General features: G+C 36.8%; 1 protein-coding gene across 1 annotated transcript in view; it reads right to left on the bottom strand.

The window, feature by feature from the left end:
- The window catches only part of LOC115215171 (calcitonin gene-related peptide type 1 receptor-like), a 159047-nt gene that overhangs the window by 105615 nt on the left and 30932 nt on the right, over window positions 1-22500 (bottom strand). Inside the window, exons 2-3 of the mRNA XM_029784351.2 lie at window positions 17586-17985; window positions 4750-4859 (exon numbers count right to left, since the gene is read on the bottom strand). Of these exons, the coding sequence (XP_029640211.1) occupies window positions 4750-4859; window positions 17586-17985 (510 nt within the window). The remainder of the gene's footprint in view (window positions 1-4749; window positions 4860-17585; window positions 17986-22500) is intronic.

Here is a 22500-nt window from a genome sequence, read left to right as displayed (position 1 = left end):
GGTATTCTAAGCGTAATGATATTTTGCATGGTTCCCATTAATACTGGGAAGATTTCTGGCAACCCTGGAGTGTATGCAAACCAATCATTTCTAAGAATGGAGCTGCGTTATATTGACCCAAATATGCAGAATGCTTCAAAAATTATTTTAGCATGAATACAAACCACCTAAACACCGAGGCCAGTTCACGTTCCATCTACGCCTCTTTAACCGACACATTTCACCTCACAACATCCTTAACACACCTACACCTATCATCGCTTTCTATTGATGGTGTGGCCCTTTTGAAGATAGTAAATAAACACAAAACATTTTGCATCCCATAAAACTGAGACGATCATCTTCCCTGCAGATGAAACGACATTCGCCTTCTTTGAAGAAGGTGAGGAAGGGTGTTTCCACAGTAGGGATTGTCTCTATTTTCTCTGGCTCAAACTGATGAACCCAACATTCATCCTGGGTTAGGAAACGTTCAAGAAAACCAGCTGGATCTGCCTGAACCAATGTCAGCTGTTCCCGTGATATATTCAGCCTGATCAAGTCTCAGAAGACTTGGCAACCACTGAACAGAGACCTTCACTTCGTCATGCCAGCATCATTCAGAAAAATATTCTCAACTTTCTCCCGCTATACTAAATAGCGATGGCTATTCGACTTATAGCCAATTACCTGCCATCCATCGCTATGTGACAAACACGATCAAAATTTTACTCGGTGGTGACAGTTGCAAGACGTCCAGAACTTGGGTCATATTCAAGACACTCCCTTCCCCGCTAAAATCCAGTTGCCCATTTTTGCACTGTTGATAAAGCTGAAGTGTTATTGCCTAATGTAGCAACCACGTCAGTATGAATGTAATTGGGTGCTAAACCCTTTTTTTCTGTAGATAATTAATAACGTCATAATGCAGATTTTGTCGATTTTCAAGAGACTTCACCACTTGTTACTTTTGAAGTCTTCCTTGAACAGTCAGATGTCATTTTACGTGGAATGAAACAATGCACTTATTAATAAGAAAAGTTGAAAGTATATGCATGATTTCCCAGCTCCAACGTCACTCTTTCACAGTCAGTGTATGAACTTTTTAACCCACCGTCGTTTTAAATTTGAGATACATCAACAAATGGAGCCCACGTGGAAGTTTTCTGATGTTTCTAACAAAGGTGTATTTATTTGCCAATGTTTTCCAATAAATTCTGATGAGTGATCTTTGTCTTTCATTTTTTCTTTCTGAATTTTTCATATCGTAAAGGTAATTTATGGACAACCTGTATGTATATCGATAAAATTTATTTTAACAAAATACAAAGAATGAAATTTTATGTCACATAAATGCCTAAAAACATCTATATATATATATGGCTGTGTGGAAAGCAGCTTGCTAACCAACCACATGGTTCCGGGTTCAGTCCCACTGCGTGGCACCTTGGGCAAGTGTCTTCTAATATAGCCTCGGGCCGACCAAAGCCTTGTGAGTGGATTTGGTAGACGGAAACTGAAAGAAGCCCGTCGTATATATGTATATATATATGCGTGTGTGTTTGTCCCCTAGCATTGCTTGACAACCGATGCTGGTGTGTTTACGTCCCCGTTACTTAGCGGTTCGGCAAAAGAGACCGATAGAATAAGTACTGGGCTTACTAAAGAATAAGACCCGAGGTCGATTTGCTCGATTAAAGGCGGTGCTCCAGCATGGCCGCAGTCAAATGACTGAAACAAGTAAAAGAGTAAAAGAGTAAAAGAATATATAGTGTTTTCACACAAATCGGAGACAAACATTTTCCCTCCATGTAATTGGCTCGAAAAATTGTTAAGACATTAAGATATTTTTCTTAACTTGAAACCAATGGTAGCCTTAATACATAAATAAAGAAATTTTATCCACCAATGCTATGTTGAGTACTCATTCTCGTGGTTCGACATTTACGTATATATATATAGGGGTATAAAGACAAAAGAACAGGAATTTTATATCTAGCCAGATACCTTACAAGCTCTATTGAAATTCAGATTTGGGCAAACCATATTAAATATTGATAAACATTTGGAATCGTGTAGAATTAACAATTGCAGTTGTACGCCTTCGATTGCTAAATCCTGAGTTCGCTTCCAAGAATTTCACGTAAAATGCTGGACCATATCAGAAAGGCATAAATTATACAATGAAAAATTATACATCTCCATTATAACTTTCTAATCTATTCATCCATCCATCCATACACGCACACGCACACACTCACACATACACACACACATACACAGACACACACACACACACAAAGATGCACACACACGCATATCAGAAATTATATGTACAAGTAGATGCACCTCTCCTGTTATGATTGCAGATTCACGTAGAATTTTATAACGTATCCTGTTTTCTGTATAGTTGTTCATCACCTAACATACTGACGACTATTTTCCGTTATAAGCTACAAAGCAAAAGCAGCAAATGATAAGGATAAACTTAAATTTATATTAAAGTTCCTACACATTCTGTTTCACTGTTATTGCTGTTTGGAGCCCTACGATAGATGTTCCAATCGCATATAGATACATAGATACTCGACCACAACGGATCCTCAGAGTGACTTGGTTCAACAGAAATGGTACTGTTGGTGACTGATGGAACAGAACCACTACTCCCTAGAGAGAGCGCGTGAAAGTTATGCAGTGATCTATATATAGAACATCCTGGAAGGTCTAGTTCTCAATTTTGAAATTAAAAGCTATACCAATCACCGAATGGATGGCACTACATAGCAGAAACAAAGTTTTCTTCAACTACTGACCCACTACTGTAACACATTGGGTTTCAAAGGTCCACAACTATTTAACACTCTGCCAAGCAGTCAAAAACGTGCGAGTTATAGATGTGAAAGTCTTTAAATAAGTTTTTATCTAATATAGCAGATGGACCCACACCACAGCAGGAGGCACAAAACATAACAACTCCGTCCAATTCGCTACTTCATAAGAAGCATTACAGCAGAGAAACGTTAATCACACTGAAAGGCGGTACCCTATCAGAGCGTCCGCCTCTACTTTAAATTAGCAAAAGATAATAGATCATATATATATATATTATATATATATATATATAGCTTATAAAATAAGGGCAAAAGAAAAATTCTAATGCCAAATATGCCGAAAATAGACAAATTATCAATAACCATTATAATTTATGCCTCTCGAAACAAGCCGATAGAAATTTCTAAAAAATTCCGTTATTACCGTATTGGTCCCAATTTCAGAGTTAATTCATGAGAATTTTCTCCTCCTCAGCGATAAATACGTAAGACATAAATGAAATACTTACTCATACTCATATATATATAATATATATATATATATATATATATATATATTATATATATATATATATGTATATATGAGAGGAAGTGTGCGTGTGTGTGTGTGTGTGTTTATATATATACATTGAATTAAATTCTGTTAAACGATTTTTGAAATGGATAAGTGTCGCAACTTCACATTTCCTTTCTAATAGAACATAGATCGTTTGTTATAAGTAATATTTCCAGTATTTTGCTGATATAATATACTTCCATAAAAACCTGTTTATTGTAAGAAACTCTGGAGTGAAATAAGTGAATTCAGTTAGGTAATTTCACATACACAAAAGTGAAATAACTCCCTGATCATGTCACGTTAGTTTAAAGAAACTGTTATTTTTCTAAGGTTGCAGTCTATTCTATATTCTGTAATCTCTTGTATTCTAATGAACTGTTACCCGACCATTTACGTGTATTAGACCAGCATCTGAATTAAATACTGTTTAATAGGACTAAAGAATCGTTAATATTTTTAGATATGTCGCATTCGTTACTGATGTTTTCTAAAATAAAAAAAAAACGCCTTCACGAATATCACAGAAACCCATTGGTCCTGTACTTAATAAAACAAACATATTTATCAATTATCTTTCTTAGGCACTGTGCTTTAATAAAAAATCACATTATTTTTGGTTCACTAATTGTGCCTCTCATTCATGAACTGAATACATCAATTGTTTTCCTGGTATCAAGTAATCCTTTTACTTTCGTACGATTTCTGTGCACATTATTTGCTTACAACATTTGAAAATGGCTTTCAACTTTAAAGAAATGCCAACACATCTCTAAAATGCGATTTAGAATGATAAAATGATAAATGTCTGTAGGAACAACAGGAGCACATAGAACCAGTGCTTAGTTCGGAATTCTGTTACTTTAAGTGGCTAAGCCATAAATCTAGTCTATCTTGGGTAACATATGCAATAGATCTTGTATCTATATCGCTCATAGATTAATTACGTATCCTGCTCAGAGGAAAAACAATACAGCTACAGCGAAGATGTGGTGGCTGTCCAATACATCATGCAATTGCCATACCTAAATTTGCAATATATATTTTATCTGTCATCTGTTTCACTGTCATTACAGATAACTCGTTGTTCTTTACTCCTACAACACACACTCTCTCTCTCTCTCTCTCTCTCTCTCTCTCTCTCTCTTCCTCTAATTCTCTTCAATTCATCTTCACAGTTCCTCTCTATATTTCACTCTTCCTTTCAATCCCATTACGTATCTCTCAATCTTCTTCATTTTCTTTCTGTATCTATTTGACTGTATGATTGTGTCTTGTCCACTCTCTCACAGTTCTTGTCATTTTGTTTTATATCTTTCAGATTGTTCAAATGATATTTTGAAATATTTACTTTTCCAAATGGAGTAAACGTGTTCTTCTTACCTCTAGCTTGTTTAGAAAACATACTGTGTAGTCAGTCCAGGGTCTTTTAGTGATCGGATGTAACTCCCATGTTCCATTCACACTGCAGTCTTTGGTCACCAGAAGATTGTCTGTAAATAATAAAGAACAAACATTTAACTACTATTTATAGTAAGGATTACATAATCAGATTCACCAACGAGTATAACCAACTGATTGTAAAATAGTGATTTTCAAACGAATTTGAACCACTTCTTATTTGACTCTTCTACTCACTAGTGCACACTACTGAAAAATGTGAATTGATTTCATCCCATGGTCCAGAAATATTAGGTAGTTGAGATAAAAATACAATCTCGATTTCACATACACAAAATTGAAATAACTCTCTGATCATGTCATGTTAGTTTAAAGAAACTGTTATTTTTCTAAGGTTGCAGTCTATTCTATATGAAATACGACACAACATAGAAAATTTCAAAGAACTTAGCAACACCTCTTAAGGAATGTTGTTACTAAGAGCAACCACTGAATTAATCTGACAAGATTTGTACGATAGAGTATCCATTTTCGAAACACTTATACCTGTTACATGTGTACTGCAGAGTGAAAGAATCCCCTGGTGAACTTTGTTTGCCATACACTTTAGACTATCAGTTTTATTCATTATCCTTCAAAGGACATGTCACAGCCCCTCATTTCTTTTCAACTAAACGCTTAGAGCATTTATACCTAGTCAAATAGAACAATATTTTATTAAATTGGGGATTGTGCATTAGAAATAAACCTATAAATCTGTATATTTCTTACTTCTACGTAACTATTATACTTGTGAAGTCATTAAGCTACAAACAGCCTCCTCCGATAGCCTCTAGTTTTGCATGCACATACTACTCCAAACTTACAGTATGGAATGGTTTGTGAAAACTGGGGGATGATCGGAAATTGTGAACTTAGTTGGGTCTTCACTAAAACAAATAATATTGTTGTTATTGATATCGGTTAATGCAGATAAGCCTGACCAATGAGAAAAAGAGGTTCCTGCTGTGGAAAATATTTTTCAGGTTCATTATTCAATGTGTACTTCAATTTTAAGACTTTATATTGTAGCTTCAGGGCGATTTGGTTGCTTTTTTAGAGGTTCGTCTGCATGTATAGAGGCGCCCTCCTTTGCTCGGATACTATGCTGTTGTTATTCTTCTATGTAGCTCTAGATCAGCCATGTTGTAGCAGACTTATATTGACAGAAATTCTTGTATACATGTCACATAATTTATTACATATTACGTTATCTAATGTACCTTTTAATTCCAAGAGCGTGAGCGGAGAGGATTTGGCTGCTATTTCTACAAGATCATGCAACCGCACTGAGACGCTCTTTTTGAAAATTTATATATAAGTAACAAGTTTGGTATAAAAGAATGAAGTGACCATCGTGTAACGTCCTTCGAAGAATAAAACAATTTATTCTTATAGTTATACGCTCCGAATTCAATTACATATAATCATCTTTAGCATACATCTCTTTACGATATTGATAGAAAAGGGAGAATAAGTTCAATCAGCTAAAAGCCTTCTTGTAACAAGTCAAGAGAATAAAATATTTATTTAGACTTGTCATACGTTTAAATTCAATTACATAATACCGATTTAGCCCGAATCTCTTTATAGAATTGATAAGATAAACGGGTGGATTAAGTCAGTCAGCTATACGCCTTCTCAAAGTAAGAAACCATAATTACCGAAGAGGCTGAAACATATACAAACTTGCCTTCTAACAGTTTTTTTTTTTTATTCCTTTAAATTCAGACAGAATTAAAGACAGAATTGCAGGAGCACCTTTAAAACAAACCCCATATCGTGGCCATTTAAAACGTATAGAAGCTGAATCTTCTCCAGATTACTATCCACATGAGGTTTAAGAATCGACTCTATTATACCTATTTTATAGTTTGTTGGAACCGCAATAATAGACGTGTACTGTTGTAATTATAAAAGTTGTATTAGACGCAGTGATGGTCATAGTATGTTTTTGCTAGTTTATAAAAATAAATTACACATTTTCTTCTATAAAATATATGTGAAATTTAGACAATGATAATTTTCGGCATCGAGATATTATCGAAGCGAATTTGGGTATTTGATCCTCTGTAACAAATAGATCTTCTAAGTCGCAGCTATATGGATGGCACAAATAAAGGATATATATATAGAAAGATATTTGTAGAGATAAATTCACTATATCATTTTATTTTAAATATATCTCTATCAAATTCGTACTCAACTTATCTAAAACTATACTAGTATATTCACTGTATATTTTATAATATAAGAAATATGATCAAACTAAATTTCTTATATAATATATAATATGTAAATTTTTAACATATTCCTTTAACTTAACTTTCCTTCATTAACACCAATAATTACCATTTAATAATTAACCATAAATATATGCTAAGTTAGCTTTTATGAGTGTCTTTGTGTTCTAAAGAGAAGAATCTTTTTTCTTTCCAAAGCGTGTTGGCTTCAACGCACATACACGTAGATTGTAACTTTCTTTACTCTTTGCTCTGAAAATATGTATTAAATAATATATTTTTTACAATCAAAGCTCTGTTAGAGAAGAGAATCATTAAAATTTATACTTTTCAACTCAAGTCATTGGAGAAATGAAGTAACTAAATCTGCAATTTAAAGCAGTGACTGAGTTCCTCTTCTTTTTTAGATAATGCAGACTAGAGCATTGAATCCACTAATTCAAACACTGAAATTCTTTACTGACAGGGAACGTATCAGTGAAATTCATAGTATATATAATATATGTTTCCGGTTATTGCTGTGGTAGACATCAATCAAATCCCAAACATTTCAATCTTCTTGCAAGAAAATCCTTCTTCATCAGTTTGCTACTTCTAGAGAAAAAGGAACTATTAGTGTACTTCTTCGATACTTCTCCAACTCCTGAAATCACAGCCGATTACGAGAGAGAGTGGGGAGAGAAATAGTGAAGGAGATATAGTGTGAGAAACAGAGAGAGAAAAAGACAGAGGGAAAGACAGATGAAAGAAGTGACACCAGTACTTACCTGGTACATTATATATCGAAGTCAATAAAAAGAACAAAGATAATAGATTCCTCATAAAATTGTTTTGGGAGGAGATACAACAATGATTTACTAAGAACATCATTTTAAGTAAAGAGGGACCAGACGGCAGGGGAGCTTAATCACATGCTATCCTACACCGCTGTCAATAACCAGAAGTATTCAAGAACCATTTCAAAACACTAACTGGCAGGTTAAAACGGATTTATTTCATTAAAGTATGACTGTTTGTGTAATTCCGTTATCAAATTGCTGTTATTAAAAAATAATAATAAAACAAGATACTTAGTTAAAAAAAGGAAAATCTTATCTCTTCAGTAAGTTTAAGTACAACGAAGATATCTATTCAAATCTATTCAATGTCCCTAACAATCATGCTGATTCGCTGGAATCGAGCCATAATCCTTCTCTATATGAAACTACTACTACTACTACTACAAGGAAATACTGAACTAAAATATATAAGCATATGTTCTTTTTTGTGTTCTTTTTTGCTTTGCACTCCTATGAAGACTGCACTCTGATGCAGTGGTTTACTTTTCAATACGATTTTAAATCAAATGGCATTTTAACCACCAAATATAGTCGATTAATGCTGCTTCAAAGTTTTAACAAATATAATTATTTCCATTAATTATTCTTAGAGAATATAATGCTAGATCTTCCAGACGTAACACATCTTGTCACATTCTAAACTCGTAATAAGGGAACGACACATTACAAAACGTTTACAAGACACACCTTAAAGATTGGATGGTTACAGCTGGAATGCCTTTTATCGTACGTCTACGGGAGTATAGGAGACCTAGATTGGACCAATCAGTGCAATAATACGACGTTGAGATATTAAAGAAGAGCTGACAATAATTTCTGACGATATTGCACCCGCCGTTTGTTTTTGATTATCATTTTCAGTTTCAATTTCTGATTTCTTTAAATCATGTTCTAGCCACTTATCTCTCATCTTTTTATGAGTACCAACTGAAAAGATAAAGTCATTAAATATCTATAAGCAATTTTTACCATCCTTATCTCCTTGGAATTAATGTTCAATAATGTGCTATATAATTGTCATATAGTGATAAGGAGTAAGATGATCTATAGCAACAAAAGCAATCATTACTGCAGAAGTTCCTTGTGCTACTTTAACAAAGCATACCTGACAATTATTTTTTTAAATCCCACTTAGGAATGAAAATGTCTTTAAAAAAACATGAATTCTGATACACTTGATACACTGTGAATTTATGTTAGTAACAGTAAGCCTTTGATGCGCAGATTTCAATAAATTATATACAGGGCGTTTCAAAAAACTTGACATCATTTCGAAATCTAATAAATTTGCCAGTTCTTTGTCAAATGAATTCAGATTTTAACAGCATGTGCAGAAACAGGTCAAAATATGTTTAATGTTTGATAAGTTTCTCTTTTCGGGTATAGAAATGGCATCCACTGGAAGAGAAAAGATGTTTTGTGTGTTGGAGTATGCTCGAACACAGTCGAACAAGACTGTGCAGCATGCATTTGTGAGAGAGTTCTCTCTAAAAAGACACCAAAAGCAATGCAGATTTGGACATGGCACAAAAAATTCCAAGTGGAAGGCTGTCTGTGCTGAGCAAAAGGTTCTAGACGACCACTAATACCGGAAGAGACAATCGAGTAGGTTCGCCAAAAATTCTTGCAAAGCCCCAAGAAATTCATAAGAAAAACAATTTTGGAAACGTAGGTTCCTGCAACAACAGTTTGGCGCGTCCTAAGGAAATGCTTGCTAATGAAACCCTGCAAGCCGCAGCTTATTCAGGTCATAACGGCAGGTGACAAGCCAAAGCGCAAACAATTTTGTGTTGACGTGCAAGAGGAACTTGAAGAAGCCCAGTTCAAGGAACGTCTTGTTTTCAGGGATCAAGCCACAATCTATACGAATGGCAAAGTCAATAAGTATGATATTTGCATTTGGGGCGAAGAAAATCACCATGCCACAGTTGAGCATGAGAGGGACTCACCAAAATAAATGTGTTCTGCGCCATCTCCAAGAAGCCTCTTCATGGCCCATTTTTCTTTAAGGGAAATGTGACCGGAGATGTTTATCTGCAAATGCTTCAGAACTGGCTAATGGATGAGATAATTGCAAATGAACATGAAGACCTCGTTATTCAACAGGACGGGGCTACACCTCACTGGAAGCTCATTTTGCGGGCTTATATCAATGACAATCTGCGAGGGAGATAGATCGGGCGTGCTGGTGATGAAGACAATGTGCTGTTAAAATGGCCGCCACACTCACCTGACCCAACACCTTGCGATTTTTTTCTCTGGGGCTATGTTAATGGCCTTGTCTATGTCCCCCTGTTCCTGGAAACCTAGAGGAACTCGAGAACATAATCACCACCGCACTGGAAACTGTTACCCAAGACATGGTTGGGATGAGCTAGTCTACCGACCTGACGTGTGCCGTGTCTCTGGCGTTGCGCATATTGAACATTTGTAAAATCGTTCATGGAATCCACATACCTTCGAATTTCTCGCTCAATTTGGGGGGGGGGGATAAATCTTATATTGCTCAACATTAAACCTCTTTAGTTTCATCTGCTTTAACTATGTAGTTTTTGTGATAATTACATCTCAAATGATATCAAATCTTTTTAAACATCCTGTATTTGATAATATCGTGTATTTTACACAAGAAATCGGTTGTAGCATTACGTTTAGTAAACACATTAACATTGTAGCTAACAATGCATTATCATTTAGACGCAAGACCAGTGAGAGAGGACGTTAGTTAATCGTATCGTTTCCAATATTCGGATGATATCCCGAAAAAAGTAAGTAAACCTTGACTTCGATGGGATTTGAATGTAGAATGTAAAGAAAGGAACAATTACTACAATTAATCATTCCGAAGCTTAAACGACTCTGACGTCGTAAGTAATAGTCCTTTGTACTATAAGCACAAGGCCTGAAATTTGAGGGAAGGGACTAGTCGATTACATCGACCCGAGATTTTCACTGGTACTTAATTCATCGACCCCGAAAGGATGAAAGGTAAAGTCGACCTCGGCGGAATTTGAACTCAGAACGTAACAGCAAACGAAATACCGCTAAGAATTTCGCCCGGCGTGCTAACATTTCCACCAGCTCGCTGTCTTAACGTCGTAAGTAACAACGGTGATAAATTCCTACATAGGCACAAGTTTGATTAAACAATTGCTAGCCTGATTGTGCTAATTTGACTCTATCTTCCTAACGCCAGTTGTTTTATGTGCCTATGTAATTGTTGGAAAATAAACTGCCCTTTACCCATCATCCTTTCGAAGTCAAAAAAAAATAGAGCACCAGTAAAATACTTATTTCGGTACTTTTACTCTTTTTCTGTCTTCGTGTCCTCTCTCAATCTTTCTCGCTCTCTCTCTTTACATATCCACCCCGCCACACACACACACACACACACACACACACACACACACACACACACACAGAGGAAAACATATCAGATTGATACGTTAAATCGTTCCCTGCTGCACAGCATTAATTTCCTCTGGCTTATTTCGATACTTTTTGTAGGATGCAAGATTGGGAAAGGTTGCTATGCTGTCACTCAATTCTACTCAAGTTCCTAGAACGAAAAGCAAAGTTGATATTGGCAGGATTTGATCACAATGCCAACAGCCAGAAGAAATGCCACGAGCTGAGGAAGAACACATCTGGTTTTACTACACACTGACTATGTTGTTTGCTCTAAGCTTTTCAGCAGCTCAAAATTAACTATGAAAAATGCATATTACAGTACATTCATAGGCTTCGCCAATTTAACAATATATCTGAAACATCTTGTGAGTAAATAAATTGTAAACGAGCAACTCAGTTCCGGCTATTATTTATTTATTCATACTTCCTCCTATTTCATTATTTGTCTTTTATATTTTTCTTAGAACAATAAATTTCCTTAGTTCATGAGCTTACAGACTTAATTTCATGAAATTATTTTTGTGGCGTATAATATTACCAATTTATGGCACTGGAGATTAATACAAACGATAAGGCATCAATTTCATATGCGAAAGACCACTTTCTAAAATTTTCTCACCGTTGAGTTTTGTTTGTTCCATGAAGGTGTCAGATATTAATTTATTTCAAGGAAACACAATCTCTGTTTTGAATATTATTTTACATACTACTCATACAGAGTTTATAATCGGTTTTATAAAATCTTTTTTAAACTTTGGGGATATTAATATAATAGAAAACCACTCAATCGTCCAGAAGCATAAACACTACAAATATACCGTGAAACTTTGAACAGTTCTAGACTTCTTATTGCAATGATTTCATTTTGTTTTCATTTCTACCATACCTTTCTAGTCGAAGACGAGTTTATTCTCTTTCAGTGGCCACCTCCACCCTATCTGTTTAGATTTTGTCAATGATGACAGACAAGTGCTCCGTCACTTCCAGTTGAGATGTTAACCGGGAAATGCCCTTCATACCCCACAATGACAAAGTTTCCAACAAAACTACTTTCACTTTCTGTATTTTCTGCTCTTGCCATGTCTGAAGTGCCGGAATATCTGTTACATTCATTCATAGAAATATCGCTATCAACAGAGATTAGCTCTTCATCATGCAAATTCTCTTGCTGCTCTCTTTCTCTATGATTCTCTATAATTGTTGAGGAATTGATGGCCATCATTTCACTTCCAGAAGCACTGATATCCTCAGCACTTATACTTTTGCCAGAGTTAACGTTCAATTTCTTTCGTCTCTTCTTTGATCTGCTCTCATCCACTCCTTTCATTGACATTAGCATTCCTAGCACAACATCCGGAATTCTTACATTGATGACTTCATCGTCTTCTTTGCTCACTTCATGATCTGGTAGCTCATCCAAAACCTGTTCGAATGAAAAGGGTGAATTCTACAGTTCCCGATTCTAGCGGGGAGTGACACTTTCAGGAAAGAGAGCAGCATGTAGCTGTGTGAGCAGAGCAGGAAATGCATCTTTAGTTAAGGTCTTTGAGTTTTTCCTGCTATTAGCCTTCGAATAATTTAAGATTTTTCTCCAACTTTTTTTTCAGGGGCCAATATAACGCCAAGTCAAGTGGTTGAAGTATATTTGTGGAATTGAGCGGTAGCAGCTTGCTTACTGCCGGAAATAGTGATCGGGGTTACTCTGAATGGCGTTCAAAGTAACCCCATTTCACGGTATATCACACACATACAAATTTCTACAGCTTTACATTTCAGTGATCATACGCACATACATACATACATACATACATACACACACACATGCATACATACATACATACATACATACATATATATGTATATATATATATATATATATATATATATATATATATATATATATATTTATGTGTGTATATATATATATATCCAAACTAATTGTGCGAACCCCACGTACCCCCACCATTTACTTCCTCCCCAAAATCCACAAACCCAACAACCCTGGCCGCCCCATCGTCTCCGCCTGTAACTGCCCCACGGAGCTCATCTCTAAATACCTCGACCGTGTCCTTGCCCCCCTAGTGGCATCTCTTCCCTCCCACATCCACGATACCAACCATGCTCTCCGGCTTTTCAACTCTTTCTCCTTTCCTCCCGGCTCCTCCAAAATCCTTTTTACTATGGACATCCAAAGCCTCTATACTGTTATCCCTCACCACGAAGGACTGCAGGCCCTTCGACACTTTCTTGACCTCCGCTCTAACCCTGTACCTGACACCTCCACACTCATTCGTCTGGCCGAACTTGTCCTTACTCTGAACTGCTTCTCGTTCGCGGGCGAGTTCTACCATCAGGTCTCGGGAGTGGCCATGGGAACGCGAATGGGCCCCAACTGTTCGTTGGCTATGTTGAGGCCCAAATATTCTCTAATTTCACTGGTCCCACTCCTGAACTATATGGCCGTTATATTGACGACATTATCGGTGCCACCTCACTCTCCCGCGAACATCTAGATTCCTTCCTCTCTTTCGTCCAATCTTTCCATCCAGCCCTCCACTTCACTTCCACTATCTCCAACACCTCTGTCTCCTTCCTCGACATTTCGGTTAGCATTCTTCACTCCACTCTTACCACCTCCATTCACTACAAACACACAGACTCACATTCATACCTCAACTTCTCTTCCTCCCACCCAGAAAACACCAAGCTTTCCATCCCCTATTCCCAATTCCTCCGTCTACGTAGGCTCTGTAGTGACGACCATGACTTTGAGACTCAGTCTCAACGTATGGCTCACCACTTCACCCTACGTGGATACCCCCTCACCACTATCCACACCGCCCTTGCCAGAGCACGGTCCGTGGACCGTGTATCTGCTCTCTCTCCCCGAACCCGCCCTGTAGTCTCCCGCCTCCCTTTTCCCCTCACTTACCACCCCACGACCCTACGTCTCCAACGCACCATTCTTCGAGCTTTCCGTCATCTCCAGTCCGACCCGTCCACTTCACACCTCTTCCCTAACCGACCCCTCCCCTCTTTCAAACGAGCCCACAACCTTTGAGACCTTTCGGTCCATAGCTCCTTCCCTGACCCTACCTCCCAACCCGGCTCGTTCCCCTGCTCCCGCCCACGTTGCCGCACTTGCCCTTACCTCTCCAATACCACCCGCCTCACTAGCACCCACCATCGACCCTATCCCATCATCCACTCCTTCACCTGCACCTCCAGCAATATTATCTATTGCATCTCTTGCTCTCTCTGCAATTCCTTGTACGTCGGACAAACGGGACGCCGCTTGGCTGACCGGTTCGCGGAACACCTTCGTGACATCCACCTTGCGAACGACACACCGGTCTCACGCCATTTCCGCTCCACCGGTCACTCCTTGCAACACCTATCTGTGTTCGGTTTGTCCTTACACAGAGGCCATCCGGATTCCCGTTTGCGCCGTGAACAGGAATTAATCTTCTCTCTTCGCTCTTATACGCCATTTGGTCTCAACTCTCCCCCCTCCTCATCTAACCCCCCTCTCCCCCCTCCTCACCTATCCTTTCTCCCCCCGACCCCTACTTCTTCAGTCCTTCATCCTTTCACCCCTACACTCCCCTTCCCTCTTCCCCCCTCCCTCTTCCCCTTCCCTCTGCTCCCTCACTCCTCTCTCTCCCCTTCTCTCTCCCCCTCTCCCTCTTTCCTCCTTCATCCCCCTCCTCCCTTCCTTCTCCCCATCCTCTCCTCTTCCCCCTTCTCCTCCCCCTCTTCTCCCCCTCCCCCTCTCTCCTCACTACACCACATGACTTTACACATCACATCACATATGATGTGCCATACTAATCACACACCAACTAATACATACTAATACGTACTAATACATACTAGTACATACTAATACTTACACCAACCCTATACATACCACGTCCAGACCCCGCATACGCACTTATACTCTCTCACACACACACACACACCTATACATACCAATACGTACTAATACATACTAATACATACTAATACATACACCACCCCATACATACGCACGTCCAGACCAATCCTACGCACTAATACTCTCTCATACACACACACACACACACACACACCCTTATACATACTAATACATACACCAACCCTATACATACACACATCCAGACCCCTCCCACGCACTATTAGCTGGTCCCTCAACCCATTTATCAACCCTATTATCTCCCCTTATTTCGCTCTCGCGTCTCATGTTTGATCTTTGACCTCTGGCCGAAATCAGATCGCCATGTTGATTCGTTAGCTACTGCACGCATTTTTTTTTTTTTCTCTCCTTCTTTCTGTGTTTTTCTCTCTCTGTGTATCTTTCTGTTGAAGAGCGTAGGCTCGAAACGTTAAAGACTTGTTTTTTTATTATATTTCCTGAGCGCCATACTAATACAATTGTTCGTTTGTTTTCCACCTGCCTCGTCTTTTTTTTATTTTCATAAAGCTTCCCGTTATATATATATATATATATATATATATATATATATATATATACTCCCCTCTTTTCTTATTCCTCCATGTTTTCCTTCTCATTATCCAAACACACACACACCACGACATATATATATATATATATATATATATATATAATATATAATATATATATATATTATATATATATATATATATATATATATATATATTATATATATATATATATATATATATTATATATGTGCAAAATACACATATGTACAATTCATCTTCATCCTATGAAAAGCTAATTCAATACCGCTTATATACATATTAAGGAACTACAACATGTTAATGCTTCTGAAGCGCCCACAAAACTAATTTGTGTATAGCATTAATGACAAGAAGAGTCTTGACACTCTTTGATACTATTTGACACTCTTTGATACTATTTGACACTCTTTGATACTAATAGTATCACTTAGTTAACTTTTGCATACGGAATTATTATTTTTTTTTGTGTGTGTGTTTCATCGAATCACATACTCTTTTACTCTTTTTCTTGTTTCAGTCATTTGACTGCGGCCATGCTGGAGCACCACCTTTAATCGAGCAACTCGACCCCGGGACTTATTCTTTGTAAGCCCAGTACTTATTCTATCTAACTCTTTTGCCGAACTGCTAAGTTACGGGGACATAAACACACCAGCATCGGTTGTCAAGCAATACTAGGGGGACAAACACAGACACACAAGCACACACGCACATTTTTATACATATATACATATATACGACGGGCGTCTTTCAGTTTCCGTCTACCAGATCCATTCACAAGGCTTTAGTCGGCCCGAGCCTATAGTAGAAGACACTTGCCCAAGATGTCACGCAGTGGGACTGAACCCGGAACCATGTGGTTGGTAAGCAAGCTACTTACCACACAGCCATTCCTGCGCCTTGTTGACATTTCTTTATTCTTAAATCACTCTAATTGAAAATTAAAGTAATTAAGATGAAACTTTTGTTAGCCGATAATATTATGTTTGATTATGCAGTATTAGATATGTAACTAGAGATAATAAAAATACTAGAACAGAAATATACTTCTGATGAACCACGAAGTTTGGTTTAACTTTTTGGTGTATACTGGTTTATTCTCCATCTGTATATCTAATTTACATTATTATAGATGTTGAATTTTAGTAGACAGTGATTTTATTAACACACAAACACACACACACACAACATGCACACATATATGTACACATACACACACATGCACACACAAAAAAACAAGGACACAAACGCATGCGCACGTGAGCATACACATCATAGAAGAACACACACGAAAAGGAAAAGTGTCACTGAAGAGGTCACAGGTATGTAACGAAGGATTTCCGGACAATGGACATGTGTTACAATAATAAAATAAGAACAGCAATGAACGAGTGAAGAAAAAATATATAGTACGCGTGTGTATCTGACAAAAAAAATGACCGTCCCGAAATAAACCAATATAATATATATATATATATATATAATATATATATATATATATATATATATACATATATATATATATACATATATATATATATATAGAGAGAGAGAGAGAGACAGACAGACAGACAGACAGACAGACAGACAGACACATGGTTCTGGGTTCAGTCCCATTGCGTGGCACCTTGGGCAAGTGTTTTCTAATATAACCTCGGGCCAACCAAAGCCTTGTGAATGGATTTGTTAGACGGAAACTGAAAGAAGCCCATCGTATATATATATGTATGTAAGTGTGTGCTTGTGTATATGATACAATTGTTTGCAATTACTTTTGCAAAAACACGAAATTATTGCTTACCTGGTAAATAATGTGTCGAAGCAAAACCAGGACACTTGATGTTAGCTGTTTTATTCGCAAAAGATTTGTCCCAGCAGCCATATCCATCCCAATTTGAATGACAGGAGAGACTACTGGAATTTGTTGAATTATCATCATCGGCAGACATCTTAAGCATTCGATCGCAGCATTTTACAGCATCCAAACTGCATGTCTTCCATCTTTCACATTCTTGTCTTGATAACACTGTACAAGATTGGCCTTTCTCTTTCTTTCGAAATAAATAGTAGAAACACATGAATTTCGTTTTATTTTTAAACTCGTCGTAAGACATCAGTTTATCCTTGAATCGGCAGAAACGTACCTCCTTATTTGGACTCGTAGAAGTTTCTGTCTGGTTAAATGCAAGGGAATTGTAAACCTAGAAATACATGAAAAAAGATATATATATATATCAAATAAAATCAAAAACAGAAAACAAAGGATATCGCGGTACACGTGTTTCAAGCTTTATAAACAATCTATCTGTTATTACATCAGTGTATTATTAAAGCTCTCTTCAGCCGCAATCATTGTTAGTCCAAAGAATAATATCACAATATAAAAAATATGAAAAGTACATGTGAAATATGAAAAGTACATACCTTACTATGTATATCTACATGTATTGCGCTGACGATGGGGAAAATGATCTATTTAAGATTTTAATCTTGAAGTTAGCTAATTCCCAATTAATCTGGAGTCTTTTTAAAATGTCTTCTCACTAACCCGCTTACAATCGCATATATATATATATATATTATATATATATATATATATATATTATATATATATAATATATATTATATATATATATAAATATATATATATATATATATAATTTAACAATTAAGGATAACTTCTTAATAAGGAATCTTAACAAGAAATTATCAGGTAGATAGCGTGAAAAACCTCATAAGAGAAAAATTTCGAAAATAATTCTTTCTTATTGAACATATTAATTTATATATAGAGGGCATTATTATACATACATGCCTCACGCTAAGAGGGACATCAGTCATTTCTACCGAAAAATTTTTTTACTAATCATACCCAATGCAATTTTTCAAAGCAAGACATTTAAAAAAGCAAGACATTTAAAAAAAGCAAGACATTTAAAAAATTAATATGTTCAATAAGAAAGAATTATTTTCGAAATTTTTCTCTTATGAGGTTTTTCACGCTATCTACCTGATAATTTCTTGTTAAGATTCCTTATTAAGAAGTTATCCTTAATTGTTAGATTTAAATTTATTCCGAAAAAACTTTTCCTATCCGAAATGCAATTCGAAGAAGCCCGCCATTTACCGGATGTATAATATGTAAACTTCTCCATGTGCTTCGTTGGGAGAGAGCAGATGGCTGTTCGACTTCGGCGGTACAGGTCGTTTATTTATGATATATTCAGAATCAGTCTTGCTGATGAGTACGGTCGCAATTCTGCGGTAAGTACGAAATCACAGGTGATACAAGACTAAATTCATTTTTTAAATGTCTTGCTTTGAAAAATTGCATTGGGTATGATTAGTAAAATTTTTTGGTAGAAATGACTGATGTCCCTCTTAGCGTGAGGCATGTATGTATAATAATGCCCTCTATATATAAATATATATATATATATATCTGTGTGTGTGTGTGTGTGTGTGTTGTGTGTGTGTGTGTATGTGTGTGTGAGTGCGTGTGTGTCATTAAATATAAGGAGAAAATCTATATCGGAAAATATCAAGTAGCCAGTGTGAAAAACCAGTTATGGTAAAATTTTATACAAAATTTATAATTAATTTATTCTCTTTTAAGTACATTTACAATATTAAGGGTATTAGTATACGTAAATTCCTCACGCTATAAGAAACTCTTAAAGTCAAAACTACCATAATAAATATACATGTTCATTAAGGTAGTTTTGACTTTAAGAGTCCCTTATAGCCTGAAACATTTACGTGTAGTAATGCCCTAAATATGATATATATATACATATATATATATATATATATATATATATATATATATATATTATATATATATATATATATATATATATATATATATATATACACATATATACGTATATATATATATTTCTTTACTGCCCACAAGGGGCTAAACATAGAGGGGACAAACAAGGACAGACAAAGGGATTATGTCGATTACATCGACCCCAGTGTGAAACTGGTACTTTATTTATCGACCACGAATGGATGAAAGGCAAAGTCGACCTCGGCGGAATTTGAACTCAGAACGTAACGACAGGCATTTCGCCCGGCGCGCTAACGTTTCTGCCAGCTCGCCGCCTATACACACACACACACACGCACACACACATATATATATATATGTATATATATACATATACATATGCACACACTCATTCAAACACACACATATGTGTGGTGTGGGAATATGTGTAAGACATGATGTAAAATTCAGGAGAGAGTGGTGTAAAATCCTCTGAAGATACACTTGATTGTGGGAGCGTTGGCCTCGAAAACTGTATTATACAAACTGTGTAGTACAGAAGAGAATGTGGGTTCCAAACTCTCTTTCTCTCTTTCTTTCTCTATATCTCTCTCTATTTCTGTCTCTCATTATATGTGTTTGTGTATGTGTGTGTGTGTAACTACATGTGGATCGTTGGAAATTTTTCCCCCCGTCTTCCTTTTCTCCCGAACTTTCCGCTGTCTCTTGTTTTTGAAGAAGAGCTTTGCTCGAAACGTAAAACTACCTTTCTCTCTTTCCCTGTGTGCTTGTTAATCCTTTGCATGTTCCACATCCTCGCGTTCTTGTTTATTTTCTTGTGTTTTTCTTCGTTTTCTTTTTTTTTTATTACAAGTCCACTAGTGATCAAGTGAGACCACTTCATGAACCCTATTTACTGTAAGAAATATCTCACGTTTAGTCTCCCAGTCACTGATGTCGTTTTATATGGCTTTGAATGCCTTCTATAGACCCGCAAGTCATTCCACATCTTCCACAAGTCAATCTTCCAGCAACAGCCTGACCCTCTTAGTGTTGGGACCTACAATTACGAGTGAATCCACTGGTCCCTTATGCACTCTGCTACACATGATGCACGACAAAAACATATTGGATATCGCATTGGAAGACGGGGGACGCCTCCGTGCCCACGCTTGTGGCTGAGTAGGACTGCCTTTGAGAAGCCGATGCGACTACACTGGTTACACAAAATCTACTCTTTCGTGTCCTTTTCAAGCACAATGTTCACATCATCCATATATTTACAGCACGTTTCAACTTAGTGTATGCAACTCTGTTGCTATCAGACTCTTAACCCAGTAACAATCACACTTTTCTGCAGCTCCCTATCTGATGCAAGATGTTCCCAGAAGTCAGCATTGATATTGGTTTCTTTTTAGTTATGTATTAAAGGTTGTCTTTGTAATACTTGCCTGATTTGCTCTAATGTTAGAGCCTATCTCAATACAAAATGGAGTGAAACGGAGCGGGGGGGGGGGGTATTCGGGCACCGACCCTACTTGCCATATATTTTGCGATGATTTTCTGTATTGCGTTCAGAAATTGTAGGTATGATGTTTACCTCCATTATCGAACCTCTTGCAGCATATTTAATATCAGGCGCTTTGCTGCAAAAACAAAGTGACCTTTTGTATGCAGATGATTGTGATCTAGTAGTGCACATAGAGATTGATGTGCAACACATTTTGAATGCATTCTACGATGCTTGCGCTGCCTTAGGTTTGGCAGTCAGTCTCAAGAAAACTGTACCAACCTGCCTCTGGTAAGTAGTATCGTGAACCAAATATCTATGTGTATGGTAAACGACTTAGTGTAGTTGACCAGTTTGTCTACCTGGGAAGCACTGTTAATAGATATAGCAATTTGGATGATGAAATTCCATACAGAATTAGGAAAGCAAGTGATGCTTTCGAAAGGCTAGAAATGTGTCTCTGGAGTTGGCGATACATATGCAGGAAGACAAAGATAAAGGTGTACAAGGCGTGTGTGCTCTCTTCTCTTCTTTATGCCTGCGAGACGAGGGTCACATATCGATGCCAACTTAAACAACTGGAATATTTCCATCAGATGTGTCTCAGACGGATCTATGGCATTAAGTGGAAAGACCGCATCAGTGATCTTGAAATATTGGAAGGCTCTTGGTGTGAAAGTATAGAAGCTTTTGTGTTGAAGCAAAGGCTCGGATGGAGTGGTCATCTGGTCATGATGAAAGATTCAAAGGATGCCAAAACAACTCTTTTATGGGGAGTTAGCTAAAGGAGAACGACCTCCACATAAACCAAAAAATAGGTATAAAGGCTTACTTAAGAGATGCTAGCATCTCTCCTGACACATGGGTGGGCTTAGCTATTGACCGTAGCAAGTGGAGAAGGATTGTATATGAGGGGACAGCTACTTTTGAGAAATCTCGAGTTGCGCATGTATGTATGTATATATGTAAGTATGGTATGAATGTTTGCAAATATGTAAGTATATATAACCTCTAAACTATATTAAGTGTTCCATCTATGTTAAATATGTCAAGTCTCTATCTCGCCCGTTCTGAAAGTGAAGTAAAAACATAAACATACGCAAAATTTGTAAATAAATGTATTGAAAGGTGATATAGTTACTACCCGTCAGCTAGGAATGAAAATGAAGTCTGAGTGTTAGTGCGGACAAAAGAGTAACGCCAAAAGGTATTAACTATACGTTAAATTAATTATGACAGTTACAATAAAGCCGCTTATAGTGTAGGCAGATAAATATAAACACTTTAGTATCTTACAGAGGAAATATATGGTTTTAAAAAGTATACAATTATGGATACACAGACAGTCGCACACACATATTATATGTATGTATGCATGTATGTATGTATGAATGTATGTATGTATGTATGTATATGTATGTATGTATGTAT

This window comes from Octopus sinensis, linkage group LG8, assembly GCF_006345805.1.
Source record: "Octopus sinensis linkage group LG8, ASM634580v1, whole genome shotgun sequence".
Lineage (NCBI taxonomy): Eukaryota > Metazoa > Mollusca > Cephalopoda > Octopoda > Octopodidae > Octopus > Octopus sinensis.
The sequence above is the reverse complement of the archived record's forward strand: the minus strand, read 5'-3'. Positions and strand labels throughout refer to the sequence as shown.